This window comes from Crinia signifera, chromosome 5, assembly GCF_055691185.1.
Source record: "Crinia signifera chromosome 5, ASM5569118v1, whole genome shotgun sequence".
NCBI lineage: Eukaryota > Metazoa > Chordata > Amphibia > Anura > Myobatrachidae > Crinia > Crinia signifera.
In genome coordinates this window covers 265107145-265124498 of record NC_139221.1, presented here as the reverse complement: position 1 = coordinate 265124498, position 17354 = coordinate 265107145, and the positions used below count along the sequence as shown (strand labels likewise).

Here is a 17354-nt window from a genome sequence, read left to right as displayed (position 1 = left end):
GATTACAGTGAGCATTAGTGAATAAAGCAGACTGTGTCCAAAATATGCCATGCTGATGGCAAGGGCAAGTGGATATGCGGGTTTTGGGACTTATGAAGGCAGCTTGTTTTTTACTGGCTTAAAACAAACAGAAAAGGAAATATAACACACAAACACGAGTCACATTATTATGACCACCTCCCATATTTGACAGCAGCCCATGAAGTACGTCACGTGTCATGCGCTGTTTTGGTGGGTATATAAGGTACGCCATCTGCACACATTACTCATTGCTATTATGGATAAAAGGGGAGACTTACCGAGTTGCAAAAAGTCTAATTATCTGCTTTAAGACTAATGGTGTTTTGTGAACTGTTCCCCTGCTGCTGTGATGAAGGTGTATAGTGACTGAACAAAATGGCAGCATTGTGAACAACAGACGTGGAAACAGTGGCGCACCACGTGCCATTGATATGAGAGGCGAACATCTGATATGAAGGTGCACGAGGGCCGACTGACGAGCTACAGTGGAGCTGCTCTGTTTTAGATGACAGTTCAGCAAACCTTGCTGAATGTGGAACTCGGTAGCAAACTGATGGTCACTGCACCTATACCAACAAAGGTGCATCAGCTACAAAGGCTTATCTGAATTGGACCGCTGCTGATAGGCCAAGGGTTACTTCTCCAATGAGTCATGGTTTCTGCTTCATCAAACGGATGGATATTGGTGTGTCGGGCAAGAAACATCGGAGAACAAACACCCTGAATTGTTGCTGGACGAACACAAGCTGGTGGCGTTTGCGTTATGGTCTTGGGAATGTTTTGTGGCATTCTCTGGGCCAACTCATCCATGTGGAAGGCACTCCCAATTTGCAGATCACACACATACACACATACGTGCTGATGGGATCTTCCAGCAAGACAATGTGACATGTCAAATGGCTAAAAATGTCTGACAGTGGTAAGATGAGCATGTCCAATATTTCGAAATACTTTCCAACACCCTAAGTCACTGGACTTGTGCTTAACTTAATTGGACATCTTTGGGACCACTTTGATCAGTGTTTGCTCTATGGATCCTCCGACAACAACCCCCCCCCCTTTCAGTACTGTGGGATGCACTACAGGCAGTATGGTTCCACATACTTGTGTCGCTACCAAGCCATCTAGCTGGCTGTTGTCTGTGCTGTATATAGCAGTTACTCTGGCTATTATTTGGTGGTCATAATAATGTGACTAAAAGATGTATAGTTGAATCTGTAAGCTGCGAGCCTACCGCAGTTTACCAAGTCCCAGAGAGCCCGCCCCAATGAAAATCTACTCCCCCCCGCCGCCATTTCTCCTTGCAACCATACGAATGGATGTGTACCAAAGACACATCCCCTTGCTTGTGTCTGCTGCAGGAGAAGTCTTTCATGGTTGCCGACCATCAAATTATTTCTCTTGTGCTTGCAAATAAATCAGACTGACTTTTATTTGCGTGTGCCGGGACAAAGACATGGTGGACATCCTATCACGTCAGCCTCTTGCCCCTGGCACAACTCGTCCTGCCTGCATTCTCATGCGAACGCCAATCGGTTTCATGGGGATGCCCATGAAACGCTGACCGTTCCTATAGGCGACACCTGACTCTGCACCACACCCCTCGGCCCGCACTGTGCAAATGGCTCGGTGACTATGCAAGTTGCCGAAGCCGCTCACATAGGGACTGTGCACATGCCCATAAGCTATTATGTGCATGCGCAGAATACAAACATCAGTCACCGTTGCGAGTTTGCCAGGGACCAAATGAATTACAAAGTTTGCTGCATATTACAAGTTTTGGACCTATTCTTTGTATTGCAGAGACTGTGCATTGACTTAAGTGAGGTTAATGAAGTGACGCTGTAAACTTGAAACTGTCCTCAGCAGCTACTATGTACTTGCAAGGGTTGATTTCCTGAACTGTGATGGCTGCGACTTATAAGAGCGTAGTCTTACCATTGTGTTTTAATGGCCGGATTCAGAGTTGTAAGCAGTATTGATATTTTATGAGGCTGAGTGTATACTGCGTGTGCCAAGGTCTCCTATTGATGATGCTAGCAGTAAGGATTTATTTGCAGAGTGATAGTCAGGGACCATTTGGTGGAGGTAACGAGTGGCAGCAGGAATGCAGAGGTGTTGCGATTGTTGCAGGGAGTTCCTCTGCTTACAATTGCGATCCACTATGCATAAAATATTAAGCCAGCTTCTCAAGTCCTGCAACTATTTTGAACACCCATTGGTTACTAGGCTTTATTATTTGTGCACAGTTGCTTGGCTCTTTGAAGACGCTGGTGGACATCTCCATAAAAATCCACGCATCTGCATTATTTGCATATTTTCACCTATCCACTGCACCTGGGATCCTAGCTGCAATTACTTTGGCAGACAACCCTCAATCAGGCCTTAAGGTTTGAAAGCCAGTGCTTTGTTATGGCATAAAAATGCTGGGAAGCAGCTGCTTGTTTAGTAAATATCTCCCTTGGACTTGAACAGCTCCTGTCTTTTTAAAATGATTTGTCTTGTAATTGTATAGGGCCTCTAAGGGGTGTATTCAATGCTTTTTGCAAGCTGTGACAGCGAGCAGTCCTGCCTGCTTGCTGTCACAGCTCACAGGGTCAGTATTCAACTGACCCCCCTGCACACACCATTTCCTGTCCTCTGATGGAGAGGATTCCTGTGGAACGTTGACTAGGATGAGCTGCCGGTGTGGGGGTTAAATGGTGAGGATCGCTTTTTTTCCGGCCATCCTCGCCGTTTAACGCCCTCGTTGGCCGCACTAAATACAGCCCTAAATGTTCAGTTCTGTGAGGCTTCTTTACATTGTCTATCTCCAATATATGCATAAAAGTCACCAAAAGCATATAATATACAGCTACTGTACTTTAAAGATTCTGCTGGCCTGTATGTCTTTAAATATGGCCCCTGACCCATTTACTTTTCCTCCTTTTATGTTAATATCTCATTTTGATACATTCATTAAGTTAGTAAAACAGTATCTGTCATACCACCTACAGAAATATTCTATTACTGCCCCTCCACCCATCTTGTGATTGCTTGGAGCAGTTTTCCTTTGACTCCTTCATTCCACTTGCAACCCCAGCCATAAATTTGCATCAAGGGCACCTTGCAGCATGTTCTGATTGGCTGCTGATTGGTTGCTGGTTGGTGCACACAACTTACCACCCTCCCCCAACACTTTAAACTTGGTGAGCTTAATTGAGAAATAACTAGGGATGGCCATCATTGCCATAAATGGTTGCCATTGATGGCAATTCTGCAACTGGCCATCGATAGTGTTAAACTATGCAATGGCTGACCATCGATATTTTTACATATCAGTGGTCATCCATTGTGTTTGATTGGCATGTTGGGCCTAGCGGGTGTTGGGGTGCGGAGCTATGCTCCGTGTTCCGGCACTTTAAAAAAAAAAAAAAAGCAAAACATCATTTTGCTGTTCCATCGATGGAGGGAAACAATCTGGTTCTCCCCCATTCATGGCAAAAGTATTCGACATCGGCCATGAACCATCAATGATTTTGAATCATCGATGGTCGATGGCCATCCCTAGAAATAACTTGGTTTCCCTGCTCTGTGACCTAAAATACACAGCATCCAGATAAACAGCTAGTGGGAACGATATCTTTGTAGAATCTTTTATGCAAATGTTTTTATATATTTTAATGGTGTTTTCATGTTTCGCTTTAATAGGCTTCTAAATGACCTAGTACTTTACCTCTGGTTAATAAACACGTGTCTCTGCCCTTTTACATAATACAGCTTTACCCTGCTCAAGTATAGCGCGAGCACTCCTGCTGCCATGAATGGTCACATCTAGTGGAACATTGGGTACTTAGGGGCACATTTATGAAGTGTTGTTATGACTGCTGACCTTCACGTTGTATGGATGTCTTTGTCTGATCTTGGTAAAGTAAATATATATAGTATAGTAAACCCATCTTTGTTGTATGCCACTGCATTTGACCTGTCCTAATACTCTCCATGTACAACATTGCATATAATGTAAAAAGACTTGAAGAGATTTTAAAATAATGTGATTGTTTCTGTTGTGCAGCCTCCCCTGGTTCAAGCAATTTTTAATGGCGATCCTGATGAAGTTCGGGCACTGATATTCAAGAAGGAAGATGTTAACTTTCAGGTAAGCATGCCATCTTATTAGCTGTCTGTAATATCTGGCTACAGTATATGATTGCTATAACAGTATCACACAAAAAGTAAAGTGAACCAATGCTTTGTTTTCTCGTGAAGAATGAGGGGGCGATTTTATATTGTTAGGTGCTAGACAGCAGCAATTCAATTGTTCTGCCGCTCAAACATGGTCACCGTCGGTGCTGCGATTACTGCCAGCAGGCTCCTGAGGTGGCGAACAGAAATGTGCGAATAGTGTCCCATTGGGACACCCAACCTGGGCTGGTTCATGTTGCGAGAACTATTGAATTTGCTTAATGCCGCTAAACCTGGTCTTTTTTGGTCGCTTACAAAAATGAATTGAATTAGTCTGATGGACGCCCAAACATTGAACTTGCCTACTGAATTTGAATTAAGTTGTTGCTTGTATCTGTGAAATCTACATTTCAGTGTGTGAGGAGTAGTAACTGCTTTATCCATTTTAGTAAACTTGTAGTCTGTACGGAAATGTTTTATTACCTTTTTTTGGCATGTAGATAAGGTTTGTGTTCATAAGCTTGCCTGACTTCTAGAGAATTTAAGCTATTTACAAAAAAAAAGAGCATGAGGCAACTACATAGCATTCCCCTTATGAGTCCCCTCTGTAACTGCAAGGTCACAGGTTTCACCTGTTCTGTATGCTCACTATCATGTTGAGACTTGTATATTGAGGTATTGTTACAATGTTTCATTATTTTCTTCACACTACCTACTACATTTTTGTCTTTCAAGATGCCTGAACAAAGTTTGAAATTAGATTGGGTTACCATAAAGTATATAGTTTTTATGACCATTACTGTTACATGGGCTTCAAGTCCTTAGTTTTGTTAAATACGGATGTATCCCGATATGGTAGCGTTAGTGTTTAATGTCACACTGGTTTAGCCTTGCTTGACCTTTCACGTCTATATAATTCTTTGGGCAGAAGCTGGGTGAGCTGTGAAGGAAAGTTGGAAAGCAGATGGAAAATGTGTGCTCAGAATAACAGCCAGTGACAAATCATGGAGTCACCTTGAAACTGACTCATTTTCTTTTTTAACTGGGAAAAGTTTAACTGTAAGACATTATTTCTTAAAACAAAAAAAACCACACTTTTACAGGAGACTGACAGCAGCAGTAGGAAGATAGAGTGGGCTTTGGTCTAGATATTATTTAGTGGTAGGATGTAACCACCGATTAATCACCCCGCAACCATCCATACACAACATCGCTATAATTGATCATCTTGTGTTAGTTTGTAGCATTACATTATGATCAAATATATTTTTAGACCTTACTGGAATAATGTGGGGTACTTGGGTATTATCACTGCGCCCACTAAGCTATTTGCTTAGTGGGCTATTCTGAGTAGGAGCATCGCATCACATGGGCCATAGTAAGTGCCGTGCGATATGATCCGATTTTCCTATGTAATTTATTCAGTGCTCTTTTATTTATATTGTATAGGATGCACAATGCCATTAGGTATACAATAATGGGTACTTGTGTAGTTTCACGGTGACGCCGCGCGTACAGTCTAAGAAACTTGGCAGCTTGCCAGATGCTCTGTTTAACTGTGCACGTGCCGCTCTAGCTGTTCTCAGCGTAGCTCGTGGCTGCTTACCATATGTAAGCTACGTTATCAGCGTAGCTCTGGGCGGCGGCAGCAGCACGCGCTGACAGGTCACTGTGGTAATTGCAGTTCCACAGTGAAATAGGCAGTCCTGCGCAACGCTGACAACGGGGGCATGTAAAGTGGACACCCCGGCACACCGCTGACGTGCCGGGGCTTCCAAACTAGACACCCCGGCACACCACTATCAAAGGGGGTGTCCCACATGTTGACGCTAAAATTTAGACGCTAAAGCGTCTGAATCCAGACTCCCTGCAAGCCGCTAAGAAGGGGGACATCTAAATTTAGACGCTAAAGCGTCTGAATTTAGTTGGGTCTATGGGGAACATCTAAATTTAGACGCTAAAGCATCTAAATTTAGTTGGGTCTAGGGGTACACTATTAAACCTGTTCACAATGACACTAGTCGACGCAACAGCTGTCGACCTTGTAAATTCCACTATCCACACCAACCCGAAGCGTGGCGAGCGGCGGCGGTACGCGTCTTACGACCTTTGCATACCCCCACTATCCACGTTGGCATGGAGTTGACTGTATAAAGTGTGGCGAGCGCAGCGAGCCACCGAGCCCAGATTACTTCACAGGTAATCCGCGTCCCCTCACGGGGCTCACTGCGCTCGCCATGCTTCGGGCTCAGCGGCTCGCTGCGCTCGCCACACTTTTTATAGAATCAACTCCACGCCGACGTGGATAGTGGGGGTATGAAAAGGTCCTAGGACGCGCACCGCCGCCGCTCGCCACGCCTCCGGTTGGCGTGGATAGTTGTGCTGTTTCAGGAACACATTCACACCTCCAAAAACTCACACACCTGAGACAGTAATGACGAAAAATTTTTTAACTATTAACTGGTTTTTAGTAAAATATAACCAAGAATACTGATGTAAAAATCATTCCAGAACAATAGATAATCAAAGTAAAGAACAGTAAAATTTAGGAAAAGGTCATGATTCAGAAGAGGAAGCTGCTGCTGCATCATCACCGCCACCACTTGCAGAGGAATCAGCTGCTGACGTGGATGCTTTCGGCTCTGCGTTGTCGTCATCATCCTTGTCAAGTAGGGGGAGCAGGGTCAGTGCAGAAAAGATGGGCTTCAAGGGGTCCTGTGCGCCTAAACTCTGCCTCCACATAAACTCCTGGAGGTACGAGTCCAGGTGATGGCGCGTGGTCCCCCTTTGGCGCTTATTGCGCCACTTGCAACTGCCACACAAGCGTTCAATGTTCTGGGTGTGGACCCCAGTGTCTGGATCCACAAAGTGGTACTTATGGTTGACCTTTGCATGCTGGTACCCGGCCTGCTCCAACTGCTGCGTGTTATACGCCCTCCAGCAGTCGCTGTAGACCGTGGTACCCGGTTCCACGTGGGCCTCAATGGCAGCCATTAGGGTGCTCGCATCCCGCTGCTCCACTGCAGTGATGAAACACTGGCCTGTCTCCCTCGAGATGCCCCTGAACACCCACTGCTGGGGCAGCATCCGTCCCACGTTACTTTTCCTCTTAACGTAGAGGCTTTCATCTTCCTCCACAATGGTACCTGGCCCTCCAATGCTCTGCTGAGGCTGCGCTAGCAGGTCCACTGTGCAGGCCTCCCTCATGAGATTATTATAGAGGACTGCTGTCTTCTGGGAGATGTTCAGCTGGCGGTCGCAGAATTTGATGCTGGTCAGCTCTTCCGCCCAGCAATACACAAAGCGGATCAGGGTGACGAAGCTCAGATGAGACCCCCTGAACCACTGCGCTGACCTGACGCTTAATTTCTTGCGGCAGCTGCGAATATGACAGCGCCACATCCGCTCCCTCACACTCAGCCTCATGGGGTGCCCATTGGGGCAGGTCTGGGTCTGTGGCAGGAATTGGTGGGCCTGCAGGAATGCCACCGCCGCCTCCTCTGTCTGCGGCAGACTGAAAAGAGTCAGGTTCGCCACTGCCATCATACACCTCCGTCTCTCACACAATGCTACTGCTGACTGACTGACTACGCTACCTATGTACCACTCTGACTACGTTACGCTGTCTGCGCGGTACTAAACACAGACGAATTGCAAGGAGTGTGAATTTAGATGCAAAAGCATCTGAAATTTTAGCGTCTACATTGGGGACACCCCCTTTGATGCCGGGGTGTCTACTTTAGAAGCCCCCTTTGTGTGCCGGAGAGTCATTACATTACATTATACGTAGAGTGGCACGCGCTACCGAGCCTGAAGCGTGGCGAGTGGACACGGAATACATGTAAAATAATCCGCGTCCCCACGCAGGGCTCGCTGTGCTCTCCACACTATATAAAAATCTACTCCAAGCCGACGTTAATAGTAGGGGTATTAAAAGGTCGGAGGACGCATTCCGCCGCCCTTCGGGGGGCTTGCTGCATTCGCCACACTTCGGGGTGGCGTGGATAGTGGGGGGGGGGGGGGGGGGGCGGGGTGGTGGGTGGTGCCTAAAACCTCATTGTATGTCATACAATGATATAATTGTATAGGTAATGTAATGCCATCGTACACCCTATATATGTGGGAGATGTGATCCCCCGGGGGACAGATAAACTATTGTTTATCTGTCAGCAAAAGAGTCTCTAAATGTGCATATGAAGTGCTGCGAGGCAGCGTCCAGATGTTTTCTCCATATGAAGTACGCAGGGGAGAAGTGGTTTTCTGCACACATTATTTGCGTTATACTGCTTCTCCTCTTTGTGGGAATGTGCTGGTGCGTGGTACATGACAGGAGCACTATGCGTTCCTGCCATTATCGATGTTGCTATCTACAAGAGCGCACCATTGGTTTGGGTAGTGTATAAAACATATATACAAGTGTTGTACATCAAGTGCGTCATAGCTGCATTCTCCTGACAGGCATCTGCATGGTGTATTGATGCTAGATCTATATAAATGCAGTTTTAATATAACTTCTACTCCATCTATCCATGACACCAAGTAATAGTATTTTTTTTCTCTCCGTCACACCACTGCGGGGGAAATACCTTCACAATTGTAAATATAGACACTTGGCTCCTTTTTGTTCCCCTCAGCTTATAGGGACACTAAGTATGCCCATACACGGAGTTTAGATTCCCATATATTGATCATTTATGACCATTCTTCTTCTACCAGAAAATGTAAGGACCTAGATAATCATACAAAATCATGGATACATCATCAAAACTACATTACAGCAGAGAGTCAGCTGTATGTCTTCACAAAAGCTGCAGCTCTTCAGTGTGTGGATAGACAGTATGAGATGGTGCAGGGCTCGACAAATTTGTCTAAAATCTAGGAGCCAGCATGAAAGTGTAGGAGCCAGACAAACTAAAATACTAAATCACCCCCCCCCACCCCCCCACAAAAAAAAATTACTTCATTCTAGAAATGCAGTATAGATAGATATCTCTATCTCTTGCAGCAGCGCATAATGATAATAATTGACTTTACATTAATAATTGCTCATTTGAATACTAGGTCAGAGAAGGCTGTAATATGGTGATCCTCCACCCCTCCAGTCCTGATTCCTCTCCTTCTGGGGCAGGATCTATATTGCGGGTAGTATGGGCTGGGGCAGGATCCATGCAGAGTGGCAAGGTCTGGGTATGCAGGTGGGGCAAATATCTCCTGCTAGTCAGTCGTTGCTGGGGGAGACCCTAAAATGTCAGGCAGCAGCGGCCCCTGTAGCCCAGTGAGACGCATTCGAGTAGCCTGTGACACTGCCAACGCCCTGCATCCATCGCCCCAAATATCTGTCCTACTTGCTGGACACCCTCCGTGCACCCTGCCCCTGTGGGCACCTTCCACCTAGTCAACCATTCGCAGACAGGGGGACAGGGGCACCATCTGCCGCCGCACATGAGCAGATTACAGCCAGGGATGGGACCGCCCAGCGGTGCAGTGGGCATGGTGTCTCTCCCCGCTCACCTTCTTTAGTGGGAGTGCAGAGGAGAAGAGACCTGCGCAGCCTGATCTGGTGAGCTGCCTGGGGTTACCGGGCTGTCCCGGCGCTCACCTTCCATCCTGTGGGACCAGCATTTCCTCTGCTGCCCGCCCATCCCGCGGCACCTATTGACGTCAGTGCTGACTCCACACTGACGACCGGGGCAGTCATGGACGCCGCATCTGTAACTGCTCACCAGCAGCAGAGTCCCCCGCTCTAGCAAGCTGCCTGCCCTGGCGCCTCCGAGTCCTCACCGCTCACCTGCTCCGGGTGCTCAGCACTGCAGGCGGGTGCGCTGGCTGAAGGTTCGGAAGAGCCGCGCCGACACATCTGCAGCTTCCGGAGATTGGGGGCCTGGCTTCCCTACGTGTGTCAGGCTCAGGCCCCGGCGTCTGAGAGGGAACACCGCTCACAAGGATCTACCCAGATGCTGCGAGGGGTTCAGCAGCTACGGAGGGGCTGCTATTGTCTGCTGGAGCACATACACTGGGTATATTGGCTACAAATGTTATAAAAGGAGCGTAGGCCGGAGCACAGAGACACTGCCACGTCCTATGACATCTCCTTAGTAGACCACACCACCAGGATCTAGTCGCCAGCAAGGAGAATCTGGTCGCCATGGCGACCTGGCCCCCAGGGTTTGTTGAGCCCTGAGATGGTGTCTATGAAAAGTTGACTTGGTGCCGACCATTTTAACTATCCGGCTTTAGCAGCATCTTCTAGAAATGTTCTCTGTAAGCATTTTACCTTGGGCATGTTGATGTATTCCGGACATTAACTGTTCACTAATGGTGGTCACAGTTTGACGTTTTTTGCAACATTTGCAGTCCGATGACTTAAATGTCAGATTATTTGAGTCATTATTAAGTCCATCCAGGAGAATTAGCCTGTGGCCGGATGCCTGCCCTCACTGCCTTGTAGGCAGCAATGCTGATAATTGCAGGAATATATAGCACTCCTGTCGTGTACCACGCACCAGCACATTCCTACATAGGTGAGAAGCAGTATAACACATATAAGGTGTGCTAATACCACTTCTCCCCCATATTGAATAATACATCTATCCCTCAGTACTTCATATGGAGAAAAGAGCTGGATGGTGCATCCTAGTACTTCATATGCACATTTGAAAACTATACATTTATTTTTTTGCCCATTGCGATCACGTGTCATCACCTGCCTAGGAGCAGGCTCCCCCAGCCCCTCACATAGGTGGCTCTGCCTTGGCTCCAGCTCACCTTCACGCCCACGCTACCTTTTCCGCAGGGCATCTGTATTGAACACACTGGGTTGCCTAAGCTGCCGGAGGGGGCCCGTGGCCACGGCACCCAGAAACAGCTATACATTTTTATATATGTTTTAGAACACTCGGCGCCATACAGACATTTATTGTAAGCCACTAAGAGCTGTTAATGTGTTTCAATTTGGCATCTATTGTCTATTTTAAAAAGGTGCCACAACACAGGGCTTAACCTCTTCAGAGCTGCTGCATCCATTTTGTCCACGTTGGAAGCGGTATCTGGTCACCTAATATTACTCTAGAGTTTTGCAAAAATTCAAAGCACTGCAAATATTCTTCTACTTCCTCAAGTAGACTTTATGGCAGCATCATTGAACAACAAGGGAACTTTGCTATTTCCATTACAGGGACAGAATAGAACGATAGAATTTGATGGCAGATAACAACCATATGGCCCATCTCCACTAGAAAATGCTATGTCAATGCCAGTATCATGGGTGGGGCTCCATTTTAACAGGGTCCCACATAGTGCTTGTGTTTTATGCTTGTTTTCCAGCAAAATACCCTGTTTCCTCAAATGCAAAAGTGTAATGTTTCAGGCGCTTTATTTTTAAACTATTCAAGCCTTATTACATTTGGACTATAAAGTGGGGAGTGATAAAGTACCAGCCAGTCGGCTCCTAACGTAATGACGGGCTAGTTGATTGGTAGTTATCACTTTATGATTTTTCAAAGCTTAGTACATCTGGCCCTTATTTAGAACTTTTTTCTTTTAAACCGGCATGTTCTTACTTTACTATCCACGTGTCTGCGTTTTGACTCTGTCAACCTATTTACTAGGGCCAACCCTAGAATGTCCTTGCATGATCCCTGGACTGGATTCCCAGGAAACTCCCTGCGTTTTTCCGGTGTGAAAGGGGTATTAGTAGAACCTCAGTAGAACCACAGTAGGCAACCTATGCATAGCAGTGGGGTGGTCAGCTTTTAATACCATAAACAGACAAAGTTATTTAATAAGAGTTTCACTATTTTTTTTATTTACAGTTTCTTATTTATGTATGCAGCTTTGTTGTTTAAGCTTAATGCTTCCACTGCCTTTATATTACTTGTGCACATTCCATATCTTATTGCTGCTCTGAAGTTGTGTCTGTTTTTTTATTTTAAAGGAAGTTTAATTTAATGTTCTTCCATTTAATGAAACACATTAGCCAGTGGAAGTTGGATTTCAGAGTTTGGAACTGCACTAGCAACTTCCTCTTGCCACCTACTGGCAAGGGTTAAAAGTAATAATTTAGAAGAAACCATCAGACTTTGATCCACGGCTGCAATACACTGCCCAGGTGTATAGGATTCCTCAGAACTGTTCTAATGCTGTGTACACACGGGGGCGATAGGGGCTGAAATCGCTGGGAATATGGTCGCTGAGCGACCATATTGCCAGTGATTGGAGTGTGCACCAGCGATAAATCGCCGGGTGCGCGCTCCCGTTTTCAGCCCCTGAATGGTCGCTGGTCGGAGGAACATGCTCCTCCGACCAGCGACATCCCCTGCCTCTTCACCCAGCAGTGTTTAAATTTTCATCTGCGACCATCTCTGGCCGCAGATGAAAATGGGACACGGGGCAATATGATTGCTGAGCAATTTATTGCTAGCAATATGTTGCCAGCGATCATATTGCCCCGTGTGTACGCACCTTAAGCTTGGCTGCTTCATTTAGATTTTCTGAAGTAAAGCATCATTTTGTCAGTGGAGTATTTACAATACAATGCTTTGTACTAGACCTGCAGATCTGGGTCTGCTATTGCTCGTGTCCTTTTGCTTTTTTGATAGAATGAAAGCACGCTGTTCTAATTTAGGATCATTAACAACTTAGTACTGTATGTGTTGAATGAATGTCCTGTACTGATGCAGAACTATATTTATGCAGCTTTTGTATGTTGGGTAACTTAATAAATAAAATGGCCTGAGGTGTCTTTCTCACCATTAGCTGTTGAAGAAAGAATTAACTAACTTCTAAGTTTGTCATAAAGTAATTTATAAATTATGAAGGAAAGTCTAAATCTATATCATTTTCCAAATACTGTTTTTTACAGCCAGAAAAACTGGGAGCTGGGAGTATCCGCTTCAAACCAAAATACAAATTACCTGGCAATAGAATAGTTAAAAAAAATTAAAATTATAAAAAGTTTATGCAGCAATTTCACTACTGAAGTGTTACAAAGCGGTCTTTAAACCAGTTAATATGTTGCAAACTACTATATTTACGTTTGCATCACCTTTACATCCTTGACTATCGGCACAGGAGTTTCCCTCAACTATCCTTTCCTAATTTGCAGTGTATATACCAGAAAGATCTTTTTCGACATTAAAAGGGCATACACACGGAGCGATTTTGTGATGTTTTCGAAGCAATCTGACAAGATTGCTTTGAAAGCAAGCACAGATCTCTCCGTGTGTATACCCTAAGCCAGGCTGTCCAAACTGTGGCCCTCCAGCTGTTGTGAAACTACATATCCCAGCATGTCTTGCTATAGTTTTAGCATTCCCTAATATCAAGACTGTTGCAAGGCATGATGGGACTTGTAGTTTCACAACAGCTGGAGGGACATAGAGGGACATGCTTTTGCCCTAAGAGCTTACGATACGCAGTCCCGCATGTCGCTATCGCCTGCTAACGAAGTCAGTGCATGCAGTCAAAATTTTGTCAAATTGCTTAGCAAGTGACTGCAAATCTCTTTGTGTGTACAGAATGAGAGATGGTGATCGAGATCTCTCATTCTGAACCACTACCCGGCCCTTTTTTTTTTTTGTTTGTTTGGTTTTTTTGCTCAAGCAAAATTGCTTGGGACAAATCACTGTGTGTATGTGCTCTCCATGGGCGATCTGGACACAGGGAAATCACCGGTACTTGTGTATTATCACGGCACCCATTGCATCGCATACCACTAATTAAGGTATGCGATGGGACCCGATTTTGAAAAGACCCGCACTGTACAATAAAATATTGCATCGCATGCCATTAAAATGGCATGCGATGCGATTTTTAATTGTACAAGCACCCTGATGGGTGATTACTATGTTAAATGTACCCCCACGATCAACGCCAAACCGAAGCATGGCGAGCCCGTGAGGGGCGGCGGTACGCGTCCTCCGACCTTTTCATACCCCCACTATCCACGTCGGCGTGGACTTTATTTTAGATAGTGTGGCGAGAGCAGCTCCCCACCGAGCCCGAAGAGTGGCGAGCGGCCGAGGAATACATGTGAAGTAACCCACGTCCCCTCGCGGGGCTCACCACGCTTCGGGCTCAGTGCCTCACTGCGCTCGCCACACTATCTAAAATCAACTCCTCGCCGACGTGGATAGTGGGGGGTATGAAAATGTCGGAGGACGCGTACCGCCGCCCCGCGCGGGCTTGCTGTGCTCGCCACGCTTCGGGTTGTCGTTGATCGTGGGGGTGTCGTTAACAATGGGGGTGCATTTAACATAGTAATCAACCATCAGGGTGCTTGTACAATTAAAAATTGGTCAAATCGCATCGCATGCGATGCGACCAATACTATGCCCTACGATGGAAATCTTGGGCGCCGTAATAATACACAAGTACCAAATCACCTACTCTAAATAGCTTAGCAAAATCGCTTATCACACATCTCTACGTGTGTATACCCCTTAACGCTTATGTCCCACAAGAAGCAATAATGGATTTTCCTGATTACGATCTCCCGCCAGTTGTGATTTGCCCTCTATCTTCCAAGTGGCTGTAACTGCTAAATTATGAATCTGGGTTTGATGGGTTTTTTTTTTTCTACAATTGATTTTTCAAAATACATTGCTACAAAACATTTCCTGATGGAGCAAACCCTGAAGTGTAGCATATGTTTCTGTCAGTGTGCAGACACTGCATTGTACTGTGTACATATTTTTCAGAGTGCGCAATTATTGTTTACTCACTGGCTGCCAAACACACAAGGCTGTTTTGAAAATGTCTGGTTTATGTAACGTTTGTATAAATGTAGTAGCTCATAATCTGTCAATGTGTACAATCCAGGAGCTGGACAAACGGACATAAGCAGCAGTGTGCAGATGCACCCTTTGAGATCTTTAGGTTCGGCTGGCACAGTAGTACCTAAAGATCTCAATGTTCAGGTAGCATGGCTTCCTGGTACATGGATTTATTCATCCTTTGTTGTTAGTTTTTGTATTTCATTTTTGTTCGTAGTAAGTTTGTTAGTTATTCTGTAAGTACCTATTGGTGAGGTTTGATTTTGTCTGCAAAAAATAGTATAAACTTTACATTTCATGCAGTAACATTTCACACAAAAACCTAGTAATGGCCGGGTGCATGAAGTTATAAGAATTGCAACATTAAGCAAAAGGATACAACTTGGGTTTCAAGTACTTCTATTGTAATTTCCACTCAGTGTTTACTAGACAACGCTGGCCAGAAATCGTGCAGTGAATCACACTAACGAATTTAACTCTGTAGTGAAATAGCATGAGGAAAGAGTCCTGCATTGGTTCCTCTTTCTAACCTGCAATATGCTAGTGAAGAAACAGGCTCACTCCACGCTTCCCATAACCTGATAACTCAAGTCTGCCCAAATCCATATTGTGGCCTAGTGTTAGTCTAGTACTAGAATGGTGTGTTGACATTGCAAAGTATCCAAACTCTTATTAGGAATTTCTGGGACTGACTGCAGCATAGAAGAAACATTGCAGGTACTGTCGCTGCTGTATGGTTGTTATATACATATACACACCATGTGTTTACAGCTCTGTTAGGCCTAAGCACCTATTTACACTGAAGCTGCAAAAGTCGTGGGGTAACAGTATGTGTATCTTGGAAACACTGACAAGTCTGCTCATGTCTAGGCAGAGTTCATTATAGAGGTTCAAACGTAGCATGATATTGGGTGCTTGACAGATGGGACATCCCATTTATGATGATGTATGGCATATGCAATATTACTTGATAAATAGCATCACGTGTGTACTGTGTATACCTTTTTATAGAAGGCATTCCGACCCACCATGGACAGCGCAGTGCCCGGCCATAGGTGCTTAATTATCATTGCCAGTGACATCTAGCTAGAGTGGTCTGTGGTTACAGATGAGATAGCAGATGCATATTAAGGGAATCTGGAAGATAGGTCAACAGTGTCAATGTTGACAGTCAATATGTTGACACCATATGATTTATCTGGTCAATCAAGTTGAAAGGTCGGCGCGTCTCTTCATATTTTACCACCCACGTGGACTACCTTTGCAAATAGTAAAGTGACCTGCAGCATGGTGGGCACAGTGGTGCATTAATTGGTGGTCCACATGCTCAGGTATGACACAAAGTGACTCATGTCGACCTTTTCATTTTTTGACCTTGTCCACATCAACCAAATATACCAAACGCCATATTCATCAGGTCAGTTCAGCACTCTTGCTTCCATGGGGTAGGAGCAAAATTCCCACCAGAGTGTTCCTGCTAACACGATGACCGCCGGTATAACCCTAATCTGGACTTCTGGCGTCCCTAAATATCCTGTACCTACAAATATTAGGCAGCTGTTAGAAGCTATCCAGACAACATGGCTAAACTCCAGAGGTCTTCTGTTCACTTGTGGTATTGATGAAACCTCTAGTTTAGTAGTAGCCAACTCCAGTCCTCAAGAGCTACCAACAGTTAACGTTTTCCATCTCTTCTCACAGAATCACAAGTGAAGTAATTAGCTCCACCTGTGGATCTCTTTAAAATGTGTTTTTCAATAATGTGTGCATCTGTGTACCTACAAGGTGAGCTGGAAAATGTGAACAGTTGGTAGCTCTCAAAGACTGGAGTTGGCTTCCACTGCTCTAGTTGCTGCACTTTCCCAGTCTATAGGGTGTTCTACACAAGACTAGGCCCCTATCCCATGACTTTTGCCATTAAAGTTTCCAGATAGGAAGCATTTGGTTCACAGTATTCTAAACACCACATTTTGCTACATTTCTCTATCATCCATATGGGATATTGGGGATTTGTCAGAATGTATAGACAGGAGGATGGTTTCAGAGCTGGGCGCTCTGTCTTGAGGGAGCCCATACCTTATATTCCATGAGGATAGGGTGGAGCTGAGAACGAACCCACGGTTTCTTCCAAAGGTTGTTTCGACCTTTCATTTGAACCAACCCATTGTGGTTCCAGCAGGTGGACATCCCTGCTACGTTGATGTGGTTTGAGCTCTCAGGTTGACGTAGAGGCTTCGCAAGACAGATTTCCTTTTTGTTCTGTATGATGCCCAGAAAAAAGGTCATCCGGCCTCAAAGAAATCTATTGCTCGGTGGCTTTGTACTACTACCAAACAGTCCTATGCCGTGGCTGGTCTGCCTGGCCCTGCAACTGTTAGAGCCCATTTCTACAAGGGC

At 45.3% G+C, this 17354-nt stretch overlaps 1 protein-coding gene across 3 annotated transcripts in view; it reads left to right on the top strand.

Moving 5' to 3' along the window:
* ANKRD28 (ankyrin repeat domain 28) overlaps positions 1-17354 on the top strand; it is a 144849-nt gene that overhangs the window by 54927 nt on the left and 72568 nt on the right. For all 3 annotated transcript variants that reach the window (XM_083188970.1, XM_083188969.1, XM_083188971.1), the window contains exon 2: positions 4076-4159. In XM_083188970.1, the coding sequence (XP_083045096.1) occupies positions 4076-4159 (84 nt within the window). The remainder of the gene's footprint in view (positions 1-4075; positions 4160-17354) is intronic.